At 34.0% G+C, this 23,528-nt stretch overlaps 1 protein-coding gene across 6 annotated transcripts in view; it reads right to left on the bottom strand.

Moving 5' to 3' along the window:
• Positions 1-7,864: 7,864 nt before the first annotated feature.
• The window catches only part of PDS5B (PDS5 cohesin associated factor B), a 196,775-nt gene continuing 181,111 nt past the window's right edge, over positions 7,865-23,528 (bottom strand). For 2 of the 6 annotated variants that reach the window (XM_060079876.1, XM_060079875.1), the window contains exons 27-35: positions 23,034-23,166; positions 22,572-22,691; positions 21,279-21,341; positions 20,554-20,699; positions 18,448-18,553; positions 13,078-13,517; positions 12,877-12,987; positions 10,188-10,323; positions 7,865-8,721 (exon numbers count right to left, since the gene is read on the bottom strand). In XM_060079876.1, coding sequence (XP_059935859.1) covers positions 8,686-8,721; positions 10,188-10,323; positions 12,877-12,987; positions 13,078-13,517; positions 18,448-18,553; positions 20,554-20,699; positions 21,279-21,341; positions 22,572-22,691; positions 23,034-23,166 — 1,291 coding nt within the window. In that variant the 3' untranslated portion in view covers positions 7,865-8,685. The remainder of the gene's footprint in view (positions 8,722-10,187; positions 10,324-12,876; positions 12,988-13,077; positions 13,518-18,447; positions 18,554-20,553; positions 20,700-21,278; positions 21,342-22,571; positions 22,692-23,033; positions 23,167-23,528) is intronic. The other 4 variants (XM_060079878.1, XM_060079877.1, XM_060079879.1 and 1 more) reach the window with 4 other exon arrangements.

The raw sequence follows: 23,528 nt of genomic DNA, 5'->3' as shown, positions 1-23,528 counted from the left end.
AGAATATGTAAAGAGCTCATGGAAAGATCGTAAGCTCACTTTTAGCATATATGCTAGCCAAAAACTACAGTATATTTTTGTAACAAAATGTAACTTGGTGTGGCTAAAGTCCATAACCCATCCCTACCTCCTTCCTTTTTACCCAGAGATAAACAACAACAACGATAAAAAGACAAACAGCTAAATAGAAAAATGCGCAAAGAATATGAACAAGGAAATCTGGCACTTCAGCACAAAGACATTAACAGGAAAGATCATTTACTGCATCATTTGTAACAGTGAAAAATGTAAATAACCCAAATGCCCATCAACAGAACAGTGATTAAATAAAGCATGGCATACGTATACAATGAACCTTATGCAGCTGTTAAAAGGGTGCAATAAACTCATAAGTGCTGATAGCTTTATAAAAACATTTAGTAGAGGAAAAAGTTGTAGAAGGATATAGTATGGTCCCACTTACATAAAAACAAGATATACAGGTATACATACGCAAGGAAGTGAGACTGAAATCCTGATCAGGTGAAACGAAGGGTGATTTTCGTATTTTGCTCTGAATGCCTGTGTTGTTTCTACCTCCTTTCTATGGGAAAGGATTTAGGAAGTACCTGTGTAAGGTTTTAAATCAAAAAAGATGTTCAGCTGGCTGTTACTTACTGTGCACTTTGTCTGTTTATTTGAATAATGGAACTACAGAACTCAGGTCTAACAATTACTAGTTATGAACAGTTAGAGGCTTAAAGACAAGGTAATTGCTTCTTCAGAGCACACTACTAAGCTAATCTTACAGTGAACTAACTGGACTAGTTTAGTAGTCCCTTAAACTATATTATAGTCCCTTAAACTGTATTACACACCCTTCTAAAGCTGTCATGTGAAAAGTCCTAATAATTTCCTAGCTTCCTTCTTTTGCTCTAAAAATCCATCGGTAGCTCCCTTAACTGGCTTTGTAACTCAAAGCCCTAAACTATGTTCTCCCAAAATACTTCTGCAAGAGCATCTCCCCACTACCCCACCACAACGCAGATAAAGTTCTCCCCTTCAGCCAAGTTGATCTCAACTCCCAAATGAACATGTGTGGTATGCACCCAAGCTCCAAATATCCACATACTATCTATAAGGGGCTAACAGTATTATCACCTCTCCAGGATTTTTTTCATAACTAGGGTCATCCAAGGGGCATAACGCAGAAGACTACCTAGTGAACCAGTTAAACCCATCCACCAAAGAATGTAAATTATGTAAAGTAAATAAATTTACATTTTTATCCATCACCATCTAAGATTTGTCTGAAGCATTTTATATGCTTTCAATAAACAGAAAGCAGTCTGGGTTTAAATAAGTTATTTAAATTCTAGTCCAAACCAATGGCATAAGTATTACTTCAGACCATCAACTCTGGCTCTACTCTGTGACCTTTGGGCAAGTCTAGGTTTCTTTGTAAAATGTTGATAATACACATTTCTCACAATGGGAGAAAATGTAGGGAAACAGGTAACAAGAGTATCCAATAAAATGTGGCCAATGCTATGTTATCACCTTCCAACATAATCTGAGAATTATGTCACTACTTCTTTAAAACTTATTAATATTTATTCAATCAATGTTGGTTTGATGATTAATATTTGAGGTAGTACCAAAAGGGCATAGCTTTGGAGTAAAACACATGTGATCGACCCCTCGGTCATCACTTTAGAGATGAGGAATCTTGAGTAAGCCATTACAACCTCTGACCCTCAGTTCCCACATCTGTTAAAGGGCATACCATCAATGACCACAGAGCTACAGTGAGGACTACATGAGATGACAGTGTATGTAAAGCTTTTAATAAGGTTATCTGGCACAATAAATTAAGACTTCTTTGTCTAAAATTGAACAATTTTTAATGTCTTATTTATCTACATTTTAATAAAGTAAAGTTAATTTATTCAACAAACGTTTTTTAGTACTATGTACACTAGGCACTGTGCTGTGTGCTAGAGATAAACTAGTAAAAAAAAAAAAAAAACACCACCTCTGCCTTCATGTAGTTTACAATGCTGGAGGCAGTGGGACAAGCGTTAATCAAACAATTCAAATGCCAACCGTGCTAATGAGCTCTATAAAGAGGTAGACTAAGGGGGCGGATAACAGTGGGGTTTGTCCTGATCACAGAAATCTAGAAAGGTTTCCTAGGGAAAATTCTTACTTGTAGTGTGAGTACGAAACAACTAGATGCAGCAGAAAAAGGAAGAGTGCTCCAGGCATAATGAATAGACTATATTTTATCTTTTGAATGTCTATATACCTTTATATGCACCCTAATAACTTGTACCTCTGGCAACTAGGTATAAGGGGACTGAAAGAATAGCCTAGCTGACAGAGACTAAGAAGAAAAGACTGGCTAGATAGGACTGACCAAAGATGCAGAGCTTTGTAGGGCACATTATCCTAAATGCAATGGTGTAGTGTTATGGGATTGTAGGGTTTATACTGTAGGGTTTGTTGTTGTTGCTGCTGCTGACAGGATCACTGTATTTCACAATATAGTCTGGCTACACTGTGAAAATAAATTTGAGGTCAGGCAAGAGCAAATGTGAGCAGACAAGTTTGGAGGCAAAGAAATGAGAACTACTTTTTTTTAATACACTGATGAAAAAAAGAAGAAAAATTCCAGGAATAATCAGAAGGTAAAATCAACAGGACTTGATGACAGACTGGATAGGAGCATAAGGAAGAGGAGGAGTTGGGAGGTAATTTCTAGATTTCTGATCTGCATTGCTAGCTGAATGCTAGTTCTATTTTCAGATATATAAAGATGACCAGATCCAGGAAGGAAAGGTTATGCACTCAGTTTTAGACATGTTGAGTCCAAAGTATTTTTTTTTAATTAAAAAATAAGAAAGAAAAACAGGTCCAGATCTTGCCACTCTCCTACTCATCAAAGCCCTGCAGTGGGTTCCCATCAAACTCTGAACAAAAGTCCCAAGAGGCATATAGGTATGATCTGATTCTTTGCTATCTTCTGAATTTCTCTCCTACCCTTTTATCCCTTGGTCACTTTCACTCCAGAAACACTGCCTTCTTGAAATCCTTGATGTACTCTTCTTCCCTAAGGACTTTTGTACGTACTCTTCCCTCTGCCCGTAATACTTTCCCCCCCACCCATATGGCTTGATTCCCTCACTTAATGGAAGTCCATGATCAGATGTCACCTTCTGAAAGAACCTTCTTTGCCTGTCCTATGTAAAACAGTCTTCCTGCTGAGAGGCTGGGCTGGAGAGAAAAACTGAATGAAATCTCTGGTAGTCTTGCAAGGCCTGTCACATAATACAAGTCTTACTCCCAAGACTTTTGAAACAAGTTTGAGTCTAACAAAAGCTGCAGCCCAAGCCCAACTCCATGGATTGAGGTAACCAAGCCCTAAAATGCCTAATAGAAAACAAGGCAAATTCTCTCCTGGTGGAAAATGACATCAACTTCAATCTTTCGGTTCTTTTATAAACATTCTCCTGCAGAAGGGGAAAAAATTAAAAGCCCTATAAAGTGAGAGAAGGAAGTGTGACCAGGAAAAATGTGACTGGTAATAAAGAAAAAAAAAGAACTAGGCAATGGGATCAGATCCACAGATGATGCAGATGTTAGACTTAGTTATATAATTCAAATGTTTGCCAGCTGTATTCTTTTTAAATGGGAGGAAAGAGTAAAAAGACAGAGACATTGAAAAGAAAAATGAAATCTATAAAATATAACTGGACATTCTAAAACTAAAAAATACAATATATGAAGTCAACTAATTGGGTTGGTGAAATGGAAGACTGCACAGTGCAGAAGCCAGGCTTGATAAATCTGAAAGATGGGTCAACAGAAAACATCCAAACTGATGCACAGAGAGAAAAAAAAAAAAAGCAGAAAGATCAGGGAAGAAAATAAAAAGCACATGGGACACAAACAGTAAAGTATATTTATAACTGTAGTGCCAGAAAGAGAGAAGTGAGAATAGAGTAGAAGCAATATGTGAATGGATAATTTTTCGCAACTGATGGAATACATCAACCCACAGATTCAAGAGCTCAGTAAACCCCAAGCATGATAAATAAAATGAAAAACATAAGTATGCTCAGCACAGTCAAAGTGCTAAAAACAAAGAGAAGATCCTAAAAGCAGCCAGAAAAAAACCACACATTACTTACAGAGAGCAAGAAGGTTTTAAGCTGACTTACAAAAAAAATATGAAAATCAGAGGACAACAGAATGCTAACTTTTAAGTTGCCAAATAAATAAAACTGCCAATCTAGAATTCCATATCCAAGGAAAATACCTTTCAAAAATGAAGGTGTGATTAAGACCTTTCAAACAAACACTGAATGAGTTAACTGCCCCCAGGCCTGAACCATAAGCAATATTAAAAGCTCTTCAGGCTTAAGAAAAATGAATTAAGATCGAAGCACAGAACTACCAAAAAAAATAATAAAAATGAAAAAAGTGCAAAGAAAAGAGAAAATGTATGTATAAACAAGTAAGAACACTGACTATTGAAAGCATAGATATTTCCAACATTTATAACCAAAAAAAATATAACTATAGCACAAAGAGTAGAGGCGCAGCAAATGGAATTGAACTGTTTTCAAATCCTTGCATTGTTCAGAAGGTGGCAAAAACATTAATATAGCACAGACTATAATAAGTGAAATACAGATATTATAATCTGTAGGGTAACCACTGAAATAATAATACAATCGGGTGTAACTAAAAAGCTAATAAAAGAGATAAAACAGAATAGTAAGAAGTACTTTACCTAGCCAAAGGAAGGTAGAAAAAGGAGAAAATAAAGGAATAAAGAAAAAATTGGCAAAAAAATAGCAATAAAAGCTACTTTATCAGTGATTATACCAAAAATAAATAGTCTAAACACTCTAATTAAAGAACAAAGATTCTAAGATTGGATAAAAGAATAAGACCAAAGTATAAAATGTTTACATGACATGCGCTTTTAAACATCAGGACATAAACAGGTTGAAAATAATGGAACAGAAAAGGTTTTGTCATGCGAACAATAGTTAAAACAAAAGTGGTATGGCTATATCAATTATCAGACAAAGTAGGCATGAAGTATTCATACAGCTAACAAATGATGTTTTATAATTATAAAAGTGTCACTTCATCATAAAGACATGAACAATCCTAAATTTTACTGAATAACGCAGCTTCGAAGTACATAAAATAGCTTCTTCTCCAATCATCTCTACTCTCTATCCTGCTTTCCTTTTCTAATCTCCATACTTTTCACAGTATGACATTATATATTACTTATTGTTTTCCTTAGTCCGCCACCTCTTTGTGGAGAATGTAAGCTCCCCAAGGGCAGAGACTTATTCTATCGTGATCACACTATATCCCCTGTAACTAGCCTAACACATGGTAGGTACTCAATAAATATTCGTTGAACAAGTTAAAACTGTCACTACAGTAACTTATTTTCTTAGTGTTTACTTTTAAAGTTTATATGATCCATTTCTTTTCTTCAGTTATGCAACCTTTTAACTTAAATAATACTTAGTAAGTCTCTGCCAGCCAAGATGTTGCATGAGAAGTTTAAATAAGAAGTCTGAAAAATGTTACTAGGAAATATATTTCCTCTTTATGAAACAAAGCCTCCATAATTAAAAATCACTAAAATGTGCCTTCCTCCATTTAGTAAACATATTTAAATATATATAGATTCACATAAATAAAATAATACAGTTATATATTAGCTTTCATGTTTATTCAACTTCACAGAAAATCCAAAACTGTGTCTGAAAATTGGTTATCTATCTAAATACCAACTGTTCATTACGGTGACATAATACTATGTGGTAGGGGAGATATGCCTAAGTTAAACAAATTCTTAAATTCCTGACATTCTTTAAGTGGGCAAAAGGAAAATCAAAAATCAAACTTACAAGTTATAAGAAAATACAGAAAGTAATGTAACCTTTAATACCTGGAACAAGTTTTACAGCCACATTTGTAATTTACATATACAGTGGAGATCACTGAAAAAGCTTCCTGTTGCACTGCAGCAAGAAATTTTATTATAGTGTAGATTAAACGGATTTGCTACAGAGTGCAGCAAAGACAGCCTCACTGAAGAATCATAAGATCTTCATAATGGAACTTGTTACAGTGAGTTAAATATTTTCTTAATTTTTTTATACAGTATATATTTTCAAAATGAACATTATCACCGAAGAGTCTGCTAACCACTGTTAGCAATTAACGTTTTACACATACTTAATTTTACTTTAGTTACAGTATGTGGTTCTCCAAATGTTAGTACATGAAATGTTAAGTTTCAACATAATGAGATAATCCCCTAAGATGACTCAGGACATCAAAACTTTGATCATTATTGCACCTATTTTTTCTACAGAAAAATGGAAACTTTACATCATAATCCTCCCCAAAAGTGAACAGACACGTTATAAAATCACAGACTCATTGTCATTGAACAAAATCTACAATGAACATTTTTTGTGAACTGATGTACAGAATTAAATGTGCAATGAAATTTGGTTAACTATGATCATGCAAATAAAAATCCTCCACAATCATTTTTTCACTGTTTTATAAAATGGTCTTAAAGATATACTCCCATAAACATTTCCGGTGCAATTTAGTCAACGACAAAAATACAAAGCTATCCCTTATTCTTTATTTTATAGACTTAAAAACATGCCTTTGTACTGCTGAAATAGAAATAGCGTGTTTGGGAGAACTGAGCTAATGACACATTTAAAAACCAACTGTATCTTGGTCCAACATTAGCTGCCTTGATATACAGCAGCCTCCCATAATCACTGGTGTCAGTACTGTTGTAGATGAAGAATAGTTAAATATCGAGAGATTAAGACACAATTCAAAACTTTTTTTTAAAAAATAAAAGGCCGTTTCATAAACATGAAGAAATCTTCAAAAGAAAAATAATCACATCAATTGTGATATACACTGGAAAACAGTAAAATGTCACTTTCCAAAATAGTAGTTTCTTTATTATATCCCCCATCTATTATAACCAACTTGGAAATATACCTTAAACATAATGGCATATTAAATGAAAATGCTCCATTATCCATTGTGATAAATTTAATAAGTTAGAATATGATTTTCTTTTCTGATGGTAACCATGAAAAAAATGAAAGAACAGCACCTGAAATACTAAAATGAATTTAGGAAAGCATTAAGTTGTAACCTATATGTTTTGGTTGAAAATACAGTTCATAAAACTGTATAAAGGATGCTGCCTTTGTTTCTATATTTTGTAGATTACAACAAAGAAAAGAAAAAAGATATGCTCTAAATCCAAATATATTTCCACTTCTCCCAATCTGGACAAAGTGGAATTCCATTCAAAGTTCATAAGACTGTGATACCTACAGTAGCTCATATAGTTGGATATATCACTCCCACCCTGTCCCTCCCCCGCTGAAACAATTTTTGGCTCCAAAATAAAGTACAATAATAAACTCTTGATGAAAAACTATGTTATGGGGCAATCTATCATATACTATGGCTAAATACGAATTTACAGAAAAGAGCACATCCCATTTTCAGCACTTTTTTTCATAAACATGCAACTCACTATAAAATACAAAACACTTGCTTTCAAGAACAGCTTTATAAAGACACACTGCATCAATAAAATTTTTTTCTTTCTGATTAACTTTACACTGTTATGGAGAACTGAAACACTTCTAATGTGTATATATCAGATTTTATATTATAGTGTAATAATTTGCATTTTCTGAACATAATGTTCAAGAGGAAATATCTATACACAATAACATTCTAGACTATTAAAAACTAATTCAAACTGCAGAATTTTATTGATACAGTAGATTAATAAAAACTGAAAAGGGATGATAAAATGGGATAAAGAATTCAGTACATTATTTTATAACACACTCTTTAAAATTATAATATTTTAAATCTCTTTTTAAAATTTTCCTTGCCATGAAAGGCCAGAAAATTCTGGGACCAATACTGAGGTGTAAAATAATCAAACAACTTCAGGACTATTCCACAGTTTGCGTGGCGTCCTCCCATCAGAGGCATTGTTCAGGTGTAATGGCAGACAATTTAGCACCTCTGAAGATTAAGGGTGCCCAGGAGTAAACACTAGGTAAGATACACAAGGGAAAGAGATCATTTTAACTCTCCAACAAATTGTGACATCAAGAAACTGACACCATTTGTTGAAAAAAAATTTTCACAGTAAAACTGCAGAGAATACAAATTCAAACACTGACAGATTACTGCTTAAGATCTATCCTAACGAACTCTTTTCAAATCAATAGATCCAATAAACAGCTGGGTACTGTCAGTTTAAAGCCGCAGATAAAAGCTATACAAGCACTTTAGAAGTCAGAAACATTAAAAAAAAAAAAAAAAGAAGAAGAAGAAGAAAAAACATATTTACAAGTTTCTTCTTTATGTCTACATAGCCATCGCACATTAGACTTTTTCACAAGACTCCAGTCAATGTTATCACCGTGCGCGTGGCTAAAGCATGTGACCACAAATACATGAGGTCATCAGAGTAAGGTCCAACTGTCCACTCTTCAGCAGTCCCATTTTGTGCATCAAAGGCTTTACTCAGCCTGAAGCTTGACAAAAAATTATTTTTTCAAAGCTTTCACATAGAAAGTTATTAATGACATTTGTTCATCGCCTTTCTCTTTTAGAACTTCGCCGCCGTACCTTGAAAGAAATATCACCAGATGCTTAATTAAAATGGGTACATATTAATTAGACACAGCAGTAATTATTATTATTTTTTAACCAATCATTATTCTTACATGTTCTTGATTTTCTTTGCTTTTCTTTCCTCAAAACCTTTCTCCTGTGTTAACTTTCTGCCTTGACATCACATATTTAGATGTACATAATACATGAATGCCCATAAACAGCCTTTCCCAGGATAGCAAAAGAGAGAACTATCTTACTTTTCTATTTAATAATTTTAAAGAGAAATGAACAGAAGTCAATGCCAACAGCAAGAAAAACAATTGCAAATATCACCTTTTTACTTATGTTTCTGTAGTAAAAGAAAACATTTGATATGTATGAATTCAGGCTTACAGCTGTCTTTCTCAGAAAACAGCTATTGAGTTTGGATCATAACAACTATCAAATACATATAAATAATCTGAAATTCAGACATATTACCACTTACTGGCAAGTACTAATGAAAACATAAAACTTTAGTTCAAAAAAGATCAGTATTAACAAGAGGAATACAAATAGAACAGGATTTTAATTTAATTAATTTACAGTATAGTATTTCTTTGATGAAGACATCAGTCACTATGTACAACTCTTCAGCCTTATTTTTACACCCCCCTAAAACCCTTTACAAACAAGCCCAACTAGTTTGAGACCATAATTCAACATATTTTTCTGTGGTCTTAATTCATTCACATAAATGCATCCTGATGCAGACAGAAGTGCTGATTATATTAAATAGAACAGAGGGGCAGGGATCAACCCTGGGACCTGATCAAAGAACACAGGTTTCTCAAACAAAGATGGCTGGCTGAGCTGACCCAAAGATTCAGCATTAATGTTAGGAAGATGACAGCTCTTACTTAAATGTGTTAATTATATTTCTTCCAAAGGGAAAAAATCTGAGATGTAACCAACAAAACCATTCATTTCTTTTAAAAAAAAGTATCTCAGGAAGCATCACATTCCTACTTCTGTAAAAGAAGTGTCTATTACCAATGTTATGAATTCCAAAAGCTAATTTTAGTTAAAGACATGATTTTATTCTATATGACTAACTACTAGTAGCTAGTGGGAAACTCCAACAAATACTTACGAAACATAAACAAGAGTATATATAACAGATACAGGGAGAACTTAAATGCGTAAGGTGTTGACATCAGACTGCCACTTGTTCCTCTCTGCATTCAGTTTTAAACTGGGCATTTACACATTCACTAGGCTACATCTATTATTCTCACTTGGTTTCAGGTTTTCACAAAGGATATAGTCTCCACTATCTAAGCCGGTAGATGAAACAACACTATAAACTAATGAAGAAAAATATATAAATATTTAGAATTATTAAGTAACAGCAAGTGCTAAATGGATCTGACCAAATATTTACCAACTCTAAGTCTATATTCCATACTATTACACATGGCACTTTCATAAACACATACATTTACTGCAGAAACTTCTTCTTCCTCTGTTTCTTCCTGTGGATTATCATCGACAGGAGAGCTACCCTGAAACACATCTACTTCTTCACTTGAATCATTTTCTTTAGTAGCAGCTTGTTTGGAGCGTCCTACACGGCTAGAGTAAAACACATGTAAAATAAAATGAACATTCTGATCCTTAAGTGGTAGGTTACTTCATAACAGGAAATGCTTTAAATATTTCACAGGCTTTCATTTATTATCATTTTTATTCTCAATTACCTTGTAAGCCAAGAAATATTTTTCTTACATTCTGAACCCTAAACAAGCACTTAATCCTAGAATCTTATAAAAAGATCTACCAAATAATAAGTCAGTGTGACTGAGACCAATACCATAAAGGATTTTAAAACATAACCCAAAGTCTACTCTTCCTTTTACCTTTCTCAACTCAGTAAAAGGCTGAGTTGCTCAAAGCAGAAATTTTAAGAGTCTTTTGTCATAGTCTACAACTCTTTATCTGGCCCTAAGATTCTACTTATAAAGAAATCTCAAATCCATTCACTTCTCTCCATCTTCATTGTTACTACGTATTTCTAAACCATTCTCATCTCTTGCCTCTTCTCTCTACAAGTAATCTTTCAAAAATGTAAAAACAGCTGATGCCACGCCCCCTAGAGAGCCCCCTATGTACTGAGAGTAACTGCATAAACCTCCTTAATACAGTATATAAAGCCCTGCAGACGGGCCTTGCCTACCTGTCCATTCTCATCTCTTTCCACTCCCCAGTTCCCCACAACTACAATTCAGCAATATCCTTGCCTTCCTTCAGCTCTCTGAATTTGCCAGGATTTTTCCCACTTCAGAACCTTCCAAAACAGTGTTCCCTCCACCTGAAATGTTCCTCTCCCTACTCTCTATCAGTCTAACTCCTACTACCCTCAAGGAATCAGCTGGTCACCTTCCAAAGAGAAAACTTCCCCAATTCCCCAGCCCTGTCCTTACATTCTCTTACAGCACCCTAACTTTATCCTTCAGGGCACATATCACAATTTACTATTCCATATTTATGTGTGATTATTTAATGACTACATGCCCATTTAGATGGTAAGTCCTATAAGGATAAGAATCGTGCCCGTTTCGTGCCACTATATTCCCTAGCACCTAGTACTCTCTGAAACAGGAGACACTCAAAAATATGTAACAGATGCCACCATTTAATTAAATGTATCTCTCTTGATAAATATTTTTTTAATTAAGAACATAGCCTATCATTTCTATAAGCAATCGAAAATAGATATTGTTTAATCCATACTCAAACCAATTACTCAAACGTACTTGATTCAGTTTTTCAGAATTAATAGAAGAAAATACAAGGAAAATAACACAATCTTTCTCAATTCCACTGAGGTCAGAACAAGAAAACAGACAAATCATAACATATGTTATTACATTACCTCTAAAAAGGGGCTTCCCAGTGAAAGGAAGTTAGGCTGTTAAGACAGAATACAGAATCTCTTTCTGTATTGATTTTTTAACAGAAATGCTTGTTTGATTTAGAACACTCATGTGAGGAACTTGTGTAATTTTAGGAGGTAACATGATAATCATCTAAGCCCTTAATTTTATGAGGCCCAAACAGAAACAAATTAAAGTTACAAGCATTAAAGATATTCACCCCGTTATATTCTTGTTATAAAATTAACCATGGGAATTTAAGATGCCTTAAGAATATTTTTTATCAAAAAAACAATGATTTTCCATGGTTGAATACAAACACATTTATGAAGCTGCCACAAAAATGTACTTACCTTACTTTTTATCTGAGGGAAAAATTATATGGAAAAAGGCAGGAAGTACTGGCTAGACACTCAGGTAACTTTTCCTCTTCCTATGGAATACACAGGAACAGGAAAAACTTTGAAGGTAACTGAGTATTTAACCAAGGTCTGTTGGCAACTCTGAAAAGTCAAGCTACTCAAGTATGGGATTACTTTCAGAAAAACTGCAAAATTTCTAGTAGAAGACACGCTATTCTATTTCCACTTTGAGGAGAAAAAAGTGCCAATTTACAAATTACAACACTGATGCCCCCATCACTTTAATAAGTTTGGACACAGATTTGTTATTGTAACTCTCCTATAAACATGTACTTGTGTGAACATCCAAAACTATCTATAGATACAGATGTGTTAATGTGATTAGAAAACAAACAAAATCAAGACATCAAAAACTTGAGATCACCATGTGATCATTTCCACAGACGTAATTTAAGAAAAATGATGCCTGTTACTTTCCGACATGGTTCAAAGAATCAAAGCAAAAGTGTAAAAGCTATTTTTTTAAAGCTGTTGAGGAAAGACATGAAGAAAAATTGTAGCATGGAATGACAAGGTAACGTGGTCTATACTGTAATTATTTAAAAATACTTCATCATCTCTTCAGGTACCATGAAGTGTGTATTGGAAATAATAAACTATTTGGTATTCATTTACAAAGTTTTGTCTAAAACCTGTAAAAATGTACAAATGGCACCAAAGGTTGACTGGGTATCAATCACCTAGGTAAGTTTACAAAAATGTTATCTTACCTAGTGTAATGGGGCTAAATATACGGGATTTAAATATAGCCCTATGTATATTTAGAAATTTATGAACCCCTGCAAAATAATTTGAAACTGGTTTGAAATTTAATATTATTTACAACTTACACATTTTTGGGGGGTTGTGATGGTGATGGCGTTTTTGATGGTCTTCCTCGTCCTTTCTGTGGTGTGGATTGTGTGGATTCAACTGCACTAGTTTCAGGAGATTCTGCTCTGCTTTGGGGAAGACCCAAATGTGGATAGCATCAAATTATGATTTATAATATAGTAACTAAATGCATGCAGTTTAGAGTTACACGTACTTACCTCTGCTGTGCTCTCCTTGAAGTTCGGTGCTGTTTACTCTTTGACTTCTGCTCTGTGCTTCCGCTTTGTCTTTCTTCTTCTTCCTCTGCTTCTGCTGTTGAAGGTCCAGGTTTTTTTTTGCTTCCTTTTTTACAAGTTTTCATGGTTGGCTCTTCTTTGGGTGTACTTCCACCAGGAGGTTTTGGTGGTCGGCCTCTTTTACCTTTTTTTGGTGGACTATTCTGTTCATCCTCATTTTCTAATATATCTTCTTTGAGCCTCTTTTCCTCAGGCCACTGCTGTTCGTCTGATTCTGAAGCCGTATGGCCTCTCTTCCTTCCACGCTGACTGCCTTTAGGTTTCTGTTCCTGTACCAACTTAGTCAGGTCATCCATCCCTAATTTCTCCTCTGAATCTGTTACAGGTGTTTTTTTCCGGCTTCTAGGTTTGTCCAATTCAGACTAGGAATAAAAGCCACAATTTCAAATATAAAACTTAGTATGCATTGTTAGTATATGTATTTTTAAGAATCAAAAAAAAATCTGTTATCCACTTCAGTCATAAAACTGTACCTAAATAAGGTATAGAGTTCTGAAGTACATCAGAACCATAACTACTTACTTGCTTTTATTAATAATTTTCTAATTTAAAACACTATCTGGGGGTAAGAGGGTAAGTTTTTATTCTTACTCAAGCTAGAGAGCCTCAAATGAAACCCCTCAAGATCAGTATTTGATTAGATTATAAATTTTTGGTGAAGAGCTATTTCATAAAAAAGAACATTCTAAATTGAATGCTTAAATAATGGACAACTATACTAAAGTATAATGGATCTGTTTTGATAGTCAATTTAAGTAATCCTAATTTTACCACACAATATATAATAAGACATAAAATATCAACTATATTATATATATATCATGCATACACATCATAAAAGAACTATTTTTATTTTATAAAATGTAGGTTGCAAGATACAAAAGTTTAAACATATTCATCATTTATTAAAAATTCTGAAAACACTTCTGAATCAAAGATACCACTTCATCCCAGATACAACTAACAAAAAAAATAATTTAAAAATCAGTGACTTTCAAATTTAAAATAAAATACCAGTCTACATTCACAGAATTTAATCACTGACCAGCAGATGGAGACTGAGGAAATTCTTCAAAGAAACCAAGAATAGTGATATGAATTTAAAATGCTCTCCACAGATATACACATGTACATAAAACACATAATATTTATAGTACTAAGTTAATTTCCAAAAGGTTTGTTCCAGTTTACATTCTTAAAAAATCAGTGAAAAGAAAAATTATCTAATTACTTATAATTTTTTAATATGTTTAATTAGTCATTTGTGTTTCCTGCCTGTGAACTGCCTAATTATATCCTTGGTATTATGCCCTTTGTCCATCTGTTTATTAAAGTCTGAGTTTTCATCTAAATATTCTACACTTTTGTGTATATTTAAATTTTATTTCCTATTTGTTATGAACTGAATTGTGTCCCCCAAAAATTCATATGCTGAAGTGTTATGATACGATACTACTTGGAGATGTGGCCTTTGGGAGGTAATTCAGTTGAGATAAGGTCACGAGGGTGGGGCCTTCATGATGGGATTAGTGTCCTTATGAAAAGAGACATCAGAGAGATCTTGCTGTCTCTCTCTCTACCATGTTAAGAACACTGTAAGAAGGTGGCCATCTGCAAACCAGGAATAGAGCTCCCACCAGGAACTGGATTGGCCCACACTTGATCCTGGACTTCCCAACATCCAAAAATGTGAGAAAATTAATTTGTGTTGTTTAAGCCTCCCAGTCTATGATATTTTGTTATGGCAGACTGAGCAGACTAAGACATTATTGTATCTTGTTTTAGAATAGGATGCTGAGTTGAGGTTCTAAACTTTTTCCTACTTCCACTGCCAAACAGACATCTAATCAATTTCAAAATCACCGATTTGTAATGCTTCCTTTATTTTGCATTATTTTTCAAAAAATAATAATGAGGGCTTCCCTGGTGGTGCAGTGGTTGAGAGTCCGGGTTCGTGCCCCGGTCCGGGAAGATCCCACATGCCACAGAGCGCCTAGGCCCGTGAGCCATGGCCGCTGAGCCTGCGCATCCGGAGCCTGCGCTCCGCAATGGGAGAGGCCACAATAGTGAGAGGCCCACATACCGCAAAAAAAAAAAATAAAATAATAATAATAATGTTTCTGGGCTAATGTAACAACAGCGCAATATTTTACTAATTATAACTAAGTATGTTTGTGTTTGGTTGGGCTGATCTTATTACTCTTCTTTTTTGCATCCATTTTATTCTTCCACATGGACTTAAAATCACACTGGAATTTTACAATGATATCTTCATTTAGAAAGAACTGTCATCTTTTTAACTCAGTTTTTCCATGAAGGAATATGGCATGTCTTCTCTCTCTTCTGTTTCTCAGTTTTGGTATTTTCTCCACATAGGTTCCCCCTACCTCTTTTTAAGGTTATGTTTAGATCCATCTATCTAATTTCGTTGTTGTAATGGTCAGTGTTGTAAAGTAAATCCCCTTTCCCCCAAGTGTACATCTGATATAAAGTAAAATTACCAGAGTAAAATTATAGTTACATATATACATACATACATACATACGCCTACACTCTTAGTTTTTCAACTGCTTCCCTTATTTTTTTTAAGAGTACAAAAATAAAAATAAATTTGTCTCTTCTTTTTCATTGTCATACTTTTGGCTCCTATTTAATGTCTTTCAGAGCCGGTCAAATATTCTAGAACAATTTTAAATAACAGGTTGTTTTGTTCCTGATTTTTTTTTTTTTTTTTTTTTGCAGTACGTGGGCCTCTCACTGTTGTGGCCTCTCCCGTTGTGGAGCACAGGCTCCGGATGTGCAGGCTCAGCGGCCATGGCTCACGGGCCTAGCTGCTCTGCAGCATGTGGGATCCTCCCAGACCGGGGCATGAACCCGTGTCCCCTGCATCGGCAGGCGGACTCTCAGCCACTGCGCCACCAGGGAAGCCCTGTTCCTGATTTTTAATAAGAATGTTTCAAGTATTTTGCCTTTAAGAATAATAATTTTGACTAAATCACTGACTACTGATTTAAACAGATAAAACTTTTAGCATGTTAATGAAGTATCTTTCTAGTATTAATTTACAAAGAGTTCATATTTGTCAAGAATGAATTCTAAATTTTATTTATGTCTGCTTGGCATGATCTGAGATTATCTTGTTAGTATTTTTATTTGGGATGTTGATTTGCTTTTCATTCTTTTTAGCGTTTAAATTATCCTTGAAATCTAGGGGAAAATAAAGCCCTATAAATAATTGGTTTTAATTTGTTAGTATTTATCTAGAGTTTTGTACACAAATTAAAAATTAACTTTCATTACTTAGAGATGGGAAGAGAAATATTAAATTAAAACTAAACCCTCCAATTTTAAATGCTACAATTCATTCTGACACCCAAAGATCTGAAAATGAATTCATTTATGCTCTGGAAAAGGTTGCTGGCAAACCCAAAATTCAATGCCTGTTTTCCTGAGAATATCATAAAATAATCTAAGCTTCCTAAAGCACTATATTCTCTAATTTTTCATTTTGTACCATATTGTTTTCAGAACAGAGGGGGTATAAAATTGAGGTTAGAAGCAGGAAATGGGGAAAGTATGTTATTTGTAAAACTAAATATTACTGTACAAATGTATATGAAGAATAATCCCTTTGCAGTGAAATTTCAATGTGAAGCTCGTAGTATATAAAAAAGACGATACTCTTTCACCATAATCTATTGGTCTTTAAATTGAACTTCTGTCTCATAATGCTCACCTCTTTGAGAATATTTCAGTTGAAACGAGCTTATTAATAAGGTTCTTCTGAAAATGGATGCAATGTTACACAAAAGACAGCCAAAGGCCTTCATTAATTATATAAATAAATCTCAAAAGCTCAGAAATTCAAAACTGTTCTATAAAAAATAGACTTCATTCTGCATTGCTCCAAAAGGTAGAACTAGATATGGAATTTATAGGCTAGCAAAATATTAACCATGCTTCCTAATTAAGGGGGTAGTGGGGAGGGAAAGGAGGCAGTATATGTAGGTATGGGTAGCCTAGTTGAGGTTTCCAACAAATGAGAGAAATTATAAGCTCTCCACTTAAGGCATTTTCAAGCACCAACTCTCATAAATGATAATGAAGGAATTTCTGCACTAAGTGAGAAGCAGGACTAGAAGACATAAATACCTTTTCCAACTCAAGGATTCTTCCATAAATCAGGATAACAGGATTCCTTTCTGGCTAAGCAATCAATTTTTAATTCTGTTTGGGTGAAAATTTTAAACAGCCAATAAAAATCCGAATTTATAGTATAGTTAGGATTTAGTAAGAATTTTAGAATTTTAGTTTTTTTAAGTGGAAAGAGAAACAATCTGCTAAAATAAATTACTGGAGAAATCTGAAAAAAACTGAAAATAATTTAAACTTTTTGGGATATGTAAGCTTGGGCCAGTGGAAGGCAGGAGGGCAAGTTCTATGTCAGAGAAAGCAAATGTTTTTATTAATAACCTTTTGTCTCTATTAATCGAGTAGATTAAAACACATTAACTTTCATTATTATGATAATCATTAATCAAAAATATTAATCTTTATAACAAAACAGCAGCAATAACCATTCATTTGGGTTAATTCTTTAATCTGATAAACCTTACCAGCTAAGTATCCACACTTCACTGATAAAGGAACTCATTCAGGGAACCTAATGGGTTATTCAAGAAATGTTTAGAGCTAACCTCGAAAGTCAAAATATGCTCAATTAATGCCATCAGGTTGTGTTGCAATACATAACTGTATTCTGTATCTGTACTAAAAGTACCAAATTTGTCTTCAAATGACATTTATAAATTATGCCTATCACACACACATCAATATCATTGCTATTAAGATTTTAAAACTAAACAAGGACTTTATGAAAACAGTAGCATTTCCTACATTTACTAGAAACTTATTTAGTAATTAAAGGCTCAAGAAATCAACTAAAATGAAGGAAACTTTAAGGACCCTCATTCTAGCCTCCTTCTCTAAGGCTAAGCCTAAATTTACTGTGTTTAAAAAAAACACAAAAGCCAAGCAGTTCTGAGTATGGAACTGGCATGTTTGATTCCAAAGCTCTAAAGAATAAAGATTGCTTACTATAATGACAAGAAACACAAGAGGTTCAATATACTTAAATTATATGGTAGAGGATAATTATGAACTCAAATTTGTGAGTAAAATCAGATGTCAAACTTGAGAGTAAAATTAACTGGTTTCAGTGTAAAAATGACTATTTACATAGTAAAAATTATTATTATTGTACTTATTATAAAATCAAACCAAATATCTCACCCTTACAAGATCAGAGTCGTCTCTCTTGTCACTTTTTTTCCCCGGCAAAGGTGAAGACATTGTGTAATCTTCATTTTCACTGTGATCCATTTCAGAACTATCAAGCCTTTTAATACAGACATTTGTAATTGTTATTACAATCAAATAACCTTAAAAGTTTTTCCTTTTCCCTAGTATAGCTTTATAACTTTATGAGGAGAAGTTTCATTCTTTTCAAAAAGTATCCGTTTTAGTATATTTAACACCATTTGGCTATTTTCCATCATCTTCCCTTTTCATCCCTTCCCTAGATTACTATTAGCTGACTCCAAAGTGGCATTCCCTACCTCAATTCTAGTGCCTCTATTCTCCACCAATAATCTGGGCAATCTTATAAAAGCACAAATTAGACCACTAGACTCCAGAACATCTTCCAGTTTTACTTAAAATCAAACCCAAATTCCTTACATTACCCACAAAGTCCAAACATAATCTGGGTATCTCACACCTTCATCCCTGACCATTATTCTCTCATTCCTACTCTCCAACCAAATTGATCTCTCAAACACACCTAGCTCATTCCCTTAGAAAGAATCTTAGTGAACCGATGGGATTTGGAGAAAAAAAGCAACAAAGGCTGAAAGAAAGTTTAACCAAAAGTAAAGTAGGGAAACTACGAGTCATTTGTTGTGAATAACAATGGGAGATGAGGACTGGGTAAAAGTATATAATGGTCTTGAAAACAAACAAGGGAAGCCAACTAAGATTTCCAAGCAATGGAATAACCTGAAAACGTAGCATTTAAAAAAGATTATCTAGCAGTGATATGATATACAATACATAGACAGAGGAATAAGAAAGGGAAATAGCCAAATACTACAGTAATTAAAGAAAGGGAATGAATGATATGATGATAGCAGAAAAGAGGAGTATTAAATAAACACTGTAGAGAAAAATAACTGGCAAAACTTATTAGCACAGGGGAAAAATCAAAGACAATTTTGAGGTTCTTAGCCTAGATGGGTGAATTAGATCATCTTTGATTATAACCAGGAATTCAAGGAGAAAAGCCAGTAATTTAGGAAATGAGTTGGTGGAAATGTTTTTGGTCATGTTAAATATGAGGCCATCCAGTAGAAAAATGTCTAAATGACATAGGTGAAGAAGGGTCACTTAGGTATCAGCCACTAATATGCATTAAAACAGGAATCTAGAAAAAACAAGAACTTTAGATGTAATTTTTGTTTTAATTCGATTATACTATATATCATTTAATAATTTATTCATTACAAGGAAATTGATAAGACATTTTAGAATGTCTCCTCCCTTCTTTACTGATTGGTTATGAATAGTGCAAAAGACAACGTAATCTTTCATAATAACTTAGCAAAATGAATAAATGGTGGCAGTTTAGCCTTGTACAAGGCTCTGCTGCTGACAAATGGTACGCTAAGCCCCATGCTAAAATCAGTTAAAGTGTGAATTATTTTCCTTTTTTCTTAAAGAAGAAAAAAAAAATCTCCTGCAAAGCATAATTCAAAAGTACGTTTTTAAAATATTTTTTTAAACAAAAAGTTTATATGCGTACATGGTAAAAGAAATTCAAACCCTATCAGAATATAAAATCACCTCCCTCCTATACTAGATTATTGTAAACACTATTAAGACGTTGTGTACTCTTTCCAAAATTTTCTATGCATATACAAGCAAATGAAAATACAAACCCTTCTTAAAAATTCAAAAATACTTTACACTGTTCTATTCTTTGCCTTTTTCACTCAATAATATATTGTGGAAACTCTTCATATGACCTCATACCTCATCATTTTTTTAATGACTATGTATTCCATTGTATGGATGAACTAGACATTTAGTTTGGAAACTAGCTTATGTCTACCAACAATGATTGCCCCAACAACCTAAAATATGAAAGGCTGAGATGGAGTACATACCTAAAGGAGTAAGCAAATACATTTAACTTGTAAATGGCTACCAGTATTAAAATAGGAATGTTCAGATATGCACTGATTTTCATTCACTGACATTAAATGTAAATGATGTTATTTTAGGTCTCATAGCCTTGATGGAGTCCTTAAATGTTAAGTATGGTATTTCTTATGTACTTACCTTCCTTTTATTCTTCCAGGAGAGCTTGGATTTGAGCTGCTGCTTGCATTGCTTACAGTTTCCATTCGTGATGATTTTGTCTGAGATTGTTTGCCTGCTGATGAAAGCGGCTTATTAACAGCTCCTAGAACATTGGTTGTTTTAGGCTGAAATGAAAAATGCATATCTATTTGATTAAAACCAAAAGAAGTTTAGATGTAAAGAATCATAAATAACACCTGTCAAAGTATTTACATATACAAATCATGAAAAACTTGCCTATCCTTAAGCAAAATAAGAATAAGAATTATAAACTGAATATCATTGAACAAATATAAAACTATATAAACAGAATAATAGTTAAGTTTCTTAGTTACCTGCAGTAAAAGGCTTACATAGGAAGTGAAAGCACATAAAATGTATAGTCAAAAATGAAAATTGATAATTAGACTCTTGCCAGGGAAGGACATAAGAAGACGTCTTTTTACTTTAATATTTTTATCTTAATATTACAAGACAAGATATTTGAAAGAAGGTCTCCAGGGTTTTACCATAAGCTAAAAAACAAGTTCCATATCTCAGCTTGCATCTATATAGTAAATATAACTATTCCTTACTAGTAAATGGAAGATATCTAATACTTTTGATGCATCAATTTTTAAAGAAATACTAAGTAATATAATTATGCCAACAGTCACACTAAAATAAACTACCACATAAAGATTAAAACAATTTTCAAAACATACTTTTCCAGGAGTGAAAAACGATTTCATTTCTGGAGGCAGATAATTTTTGGTGTTACTGAAGTTCTACAAGCAAGGGAGAAAAATAATAGTCAATGACTACTGAAGCACTGTATCTACAAGGTGATTCAAAAGCCAACAAAGCATAGAGCAGCTTTTGTTTTAAAGTACATTATAAAATACATATTTGTTTAAACTAAATAGTCAGTTGAAACACAAAATTTTAGTCACTGATCTTAAATGCTGTAGTAAGCTTAAACTAACCTCGTACTAATTCTAGTACTAACACAACATATTTGAGCTCTAACATGCTAGAACTCTAAGAGCTCATCAGCAAACACATGCTTATGTAATAATACTCTCCAGGGAAGAGACCTCATATACTCCTATTATCTTTTTTTTTTTTTGCGTTACGCGGGCCTCTCACTGTTGTGGCTCTCCCGTTGCGGAGCACAGGCTCCGGACGCGCAGGCTCAGCGGCCATGGCTCACGGGCCCAGCCGCTCCGCGGCATGTGGCATCTTCCCAGACCGGGGCACAAACCCGTGTTCCCTGCATCGGCAGGCGGACTCTCAACCACTGCGCCACCAGGGAAGCCCACTCCTATTATCTTAATCACAAAAAGGTGAATGCTTAAAAGCAGACAGTCCCTTTTATTGGGTGAACTTACAGGACTGTTCTGATCTCTGTACACTGGGTAAGACGTTAACCGGTATTTTGCTTTAAAAAAAAGAAAAAGGTAGTGGCTGTTTCCTCTCAGTTACTTTAACAGGCTTAGATGCACTATAAAACTCCAAGAGAGATTCTAAAAAACACCTTTTTTAGTATCATACAATACTTGAGTTTTCTGAGAGTGGTTTGGGAACATCCCTGTAGTGTTCCCAGGGTCTTGGGCCTGTTTAGTGTCAGTTCTCTGCTTGTTTCCTCATACCAGTTAGAAATCTCAAGGGCTTATAACTTCAGACTATCTCTATCAGCATTCTCCTTCCCATTTTGGATCAATGGCCATTATCTCATAGATTTACAAGCTTTGATCACATTTTTGCCTGTGCTCTTAGACTAGCATAAAACTTGGAATACAAACTTTACATCATCCTAACTCATCTCGGAACCTATTTGTGTCCTCCAGTTTGGCCCATATTCTGGTCTTGAACCACACTGTTAAGACTCACGGCAACCTTTTCATGACATTAGTAGTGGGTCACTTCTTGATACTGATTCTTCGTGATCTTCCCACGACCTAGTGCTGAGAATATATTTTATTTCAACTTATACAAACAAATCCTAAAATAACTACCTTGTCAGGTTGGGTGAAAAAACGAGCTGGCAGTACTGGGTCTTTAGGAGATTCCAAACTATAGGTGGTGCTTTTTGACATGATGATATTCATGGCAACATCACACACAGTATACAGTTTCTGCAATGGTATTAAAAGAAAATTAGGTACTTAAATCAGTATCCTAGACTCTTGAGAATTAGGAGTAATTCTAGAGCATGCATTTAGTATGTAGTTTTCAGGACAAAGGTGTAAGTTAAAAGACTTACTCTATTATTTTCATTAGTTTACTAGTAACAGCATTACTACTAATTCTATATTAATTCGATGTTAGTAAGTCTAATTACTACTAATATGAATACTACTAACTATTTATTATACTACTAACAGAAAAGACTGATGTTGTCTACAGAAGTTTCATACCCTATATTCAAATGCTTGAAATCAACATGGAATCATAACTATTTACAAAGAATTACATACTTCATTCATTTTTGCATCATCTGGTCCTTGAGCATCTTTTGTTTGTTTAATATTTTCTACCATCTTTCTGATAAATGCATGACTGTTATTTTCATTTTTAGCCATTAATATTTCCAGAACAAACCAAAGACACCTAAAAAATACCAAGAAAAAAAGAAAAAATTCACTGTTAAATATAGATATAATTCTAAATATAAATACAATGAACTCCAGGAGCAGGAAAAATTAAAAAGAAACAGCTGTGCATCAATAGAGAAAAAAAAATATGTCACATACGTATCACAATGTATCGGCAATGTACCTGCGAGTTCGTAATACCCCTTCTCAAAGTCTCACTAACTTTCCTAGGGAGGCAGGTTAAAAAGAAACAGAAATGGTGCAAAGAATGAAGTGATCTTAATCCCTGGCTATGACAGGAAGGGAAGACTGCCTAAAGGAATAACTGGGCCATAGATAAAGTGAAGCCTCAAATATTCAAGACTGACTGTAGTCCTG

The sequence above is a fragment of the Mesoplodon densirostris genome, chromosome 17 (genome assembly GCF_025265405.1).
Source record: "Mesoplodon densirostris isolate mMesDen1 chromosome 17, mMesDen1 primary haplotype, whole genome shotgun sequence".
NCBI lineage: Eukaryota > Metazoa > Chordata > Mammalia > Artiodactyla > Ziphiidae > Mesoplodon > Mesoplodon densirostris.
The sequence above is the reverse complement of the archived record's forward strand: the minus strand, read 5'-3'. Positions and strand labels throughout refer to the sequence as shown.